General features: G+C 48.1%; 1 protein-coding gene across 1 annotated transcript; it reads left to right on the forward strand.

The window, feature by feature from the left end:
* Nucleotides 1-564: 564 nt before the first annotated feature.
* Nucleotides 565-1,614, forward strand: Osi6 (DUF1676 domain-containing protein Osi6). Its single transcript, XM_033335323.2, has 3 exons — nucleotides 565-930; nucleotides 1,015-1,117; nucleotides 1,233-1,614. Exons 1-3 carry the CDS (start codon nucleotides 595-597, stop codon nucleotides 1,565-1,567), a joined length of 774 nt encoding a protein of 257 aa, XP_033191214.1. The 5' UTR covers nucleotides 565-594; the 3' UTR covers nucleotides 1,568-1,614.
* The last annotated feature ends 1,268 nt before the right edge of the window (nucleotides 1,615-2,882 follow it).

The following is a 2,882-nucleotide window of genomic DNA, read 5'->3' on the forward strand; positions in this document are numbered from 1 at the left end:
TCTCAATCTACCCTATCTGCCTTCATCTGCCCTTAATTTTCCAACGAATTTCCACATGAAAGTTAACCTTCCGTGTTAAGTACTACAAGCAAACTATGGATGAAGCGTAAGGCGACAGGAGTAAAGTAACGTACGTGGTCGTAAGATGAAAGGGAACAACGGAAGAGAAGGTCTCTTTGGGCGTCCCACGGTCGTCCCGTATTCGTTGGTCGTGGGCAGGTCGCAGGTCGTAGCGGATGGATGGGCGGCTGTAACGCGTGGAGGAACACCTATCCGCGTTCGCCGTCCGAATACTTTCGTCGGTTAGGCCGGCTAAACGGTCCGAACGGAACACAGCGATGCGGTCGAAACATCGTGACGACACTCCTGTATGGCAAATAGGAAGAAAAAAGAGACAAGGTGGGGCGGTGACGTGTAGGGGCGCAGAGGAGGGGCCCGCCAAATATAAGCTAAAGAGATTGCACGATGGACCACACGAAATTTCACTACCGACGGGACGGGCTTCGAAAAAGGAAAATAATCCCAATCGCCGTGACACCGACCGTTATATTTCGTTTTCGTGTTTTGGACTTTCCGTTTCGTCGCACGAGAATCATGAAGATAATCGCCGTTGTGGTTCTAATATCAGCCGTTGTTCTGGCCGCCGGGCAAAGCTTGGAGGATTGTCTGCAGAGCGACAGCATCTCTTGCGTGCAGAAGAGCTTGTATCGGAAGGCGAAGGAGTTCTTCGACAAGGACAGCTTCGAACTGTTCAGTGGTGTTAGCTTGGTGAAGAGCGCGGACACTCAGGGAAGAAGCTCTAGGACTAGTAAAGAGTTGATGTACGAGCAGGAAATCGACGCGGCTAACAGTGTCACAGATAGACAAAGTGCTCTCGAGAATTTTGTCAGCGAGGAAGCTGGACAGTTCCTCACTGGTCGCAGTCTTAGGGTAAATAGACGATCGTCAAGGCGATTATTTGTATTTATCTTATTCAATACGATATATTTGACGTAATATTTATTCGATTCGTAGATCAATTTCGCTCCCGTTTTTGAAAAGATCGGAGAATCTGCCCGTGCCATCAGTGACTCCGCGCCGGAAGAGATTCGCCAAGCCGTCAATGAAGTCGTTGAAGGTACATACACGTATATATGTACTTTTAGTTACCAACAAAATCTATATTACAAAATCTGTAGAATTAAAAAATTTCACGAGACCTTTCGCTTTTATTCTCTCATTTTTATTCGTAGGTCGGGGCAGGAAGAAGATGCTGAAATCGATCTTGCCTTTGCTGATCGCGGCGAAAGTGAAAGTCGGAGCCCTCGCTACCCTGGCGTACCTTGCCATCGGTCTCATAGCTAAGAAGGCCATCTTCGCCTCCCTCATTTCACTTGCCATTTCTGCGTTCATCGGCTTGAAGGCACTTTGGTCGAAGAAATCCGATGTCACCCCCTACAATGGGTGGAACGGCGGCAATGCTGGATGGTCCGCGCCAGTTGCGACCGGAGGATGGTCTTCCGGTGGCTCTTGGGACGATTCCCACAATTACGGACAGAGCCAAGCGTACTCCGGATATCATCACTAATTTTAAATTAGATCTATTCGTGTAAACTATCAGTTTCTCCCTCTTTCTCTTCCTCCTTTTCATTTCCTCTTATCTTTCTCCTTTCCCTTTTACTTTCATCCTTCCTTCTCATCGTCGATCCAAGAATTATGGAAGCATGGATGAAAGTGTCGATAATTACTGGATCGATTAAAGCTATTTATTGTTTATTTATCCAATTTTTGAATAGTTAAGCGACCACCATCTCGTGGTCCCACGTGTAAATAATGTTATCGTTGTAAGGGTATACGAATGGAATGGACAGACAAAGGACTTTGGAATCAAACATAGAGGCTAGTCTCGACGCTTCCGCATCAATCCGGAGCTCGTTCAGGTGTGACCAATGTCGCTCGGTACCATTTTTTCTTCCCAATCGCAGCCGAACAAAACAACATCTAGTCCAATACGATTTAGATGAACTTCGTTGAATTACTCCTACCTGAGAATCATTGTAATACTGATGTTCAGCCGTCAAATACAGAAGTTGTAGAAAATTATATGATACAACGATATTTTCATTCGGCTATCCTCTCTCCGCCCGCCCAGCGAATCTTTCCCTTAGAAAAAGATCATGCATCCGTTCCTTAAGAAAGGGAGAAAGGAAAAATCGTTCAGTTATCGTTGGTCGAAACAAAAAGCAATCTATCAAATTGTCGAACGAGTTTCTCATCGTCGAAAATCTTCCCGGATCCACGGCGAAAAGAGAAATCACTCACCGACTTTCCAAACTTCCAAGAACCTCCGAAACTGACTCTCTTCGCGTGTTTCGCCGGCGAAATTTCAGAGCTGTCGGCCTCGAAACCGGCCCCGCGCGTCACGAAATCGAGCCGACGCAATGCTGAGATGGAAATGCCAGATGGTTATCGCGATCGAGCAGTGCGCGGCGGACCACAGCCGAGGGGAAAGTGCACCGGCAAGGTGCACATCCGGTCAAGCGAGACGCACGACGACGCGCTAGAGCTTCCTCACGAGACACACACGGAGGTCGAGAGGCCGAGGCTCGCGTTCGTCATTCTTAATCGGGTCGAGAGGACGGACATTCTACTAAATCTTCCACGACCGATGTCCTTAAGTCCCAGATAGAGGAGGAAAATGAGCAGCTGGAAAGGAGGTTGACGCAAAATTGCCGTTTCTTCCGTCGTCGCTGGTCAAGTCGCTCCGGGGCTCGCCAGTAAAAATCCTTTTTGCCGAGGCTTTCTGGGCCAACGTTCGATGTGCGACCCACAGGCTGATTAGTGGTTGCAGCCGCCGACCAGGCGCGAATGTAAAACAGTCACGATTCGTACGATGGATTGCT

Source organism: Bombus vancouverensis, chromosome 15 (assembly GCF_051014615.1).
Source record: "Bombus vancouverensis nearcticus chromosome 15, iyBomVanc1_principal, whole genome shotgun sequence".
Classification (NCBI taxonomy): domain Eukaryota; kingdom Metazoa; phylum Arthropoda; class Insecta; order Hymenoptera; family Apidae; genus Bombus; species Bombus vancouverensis.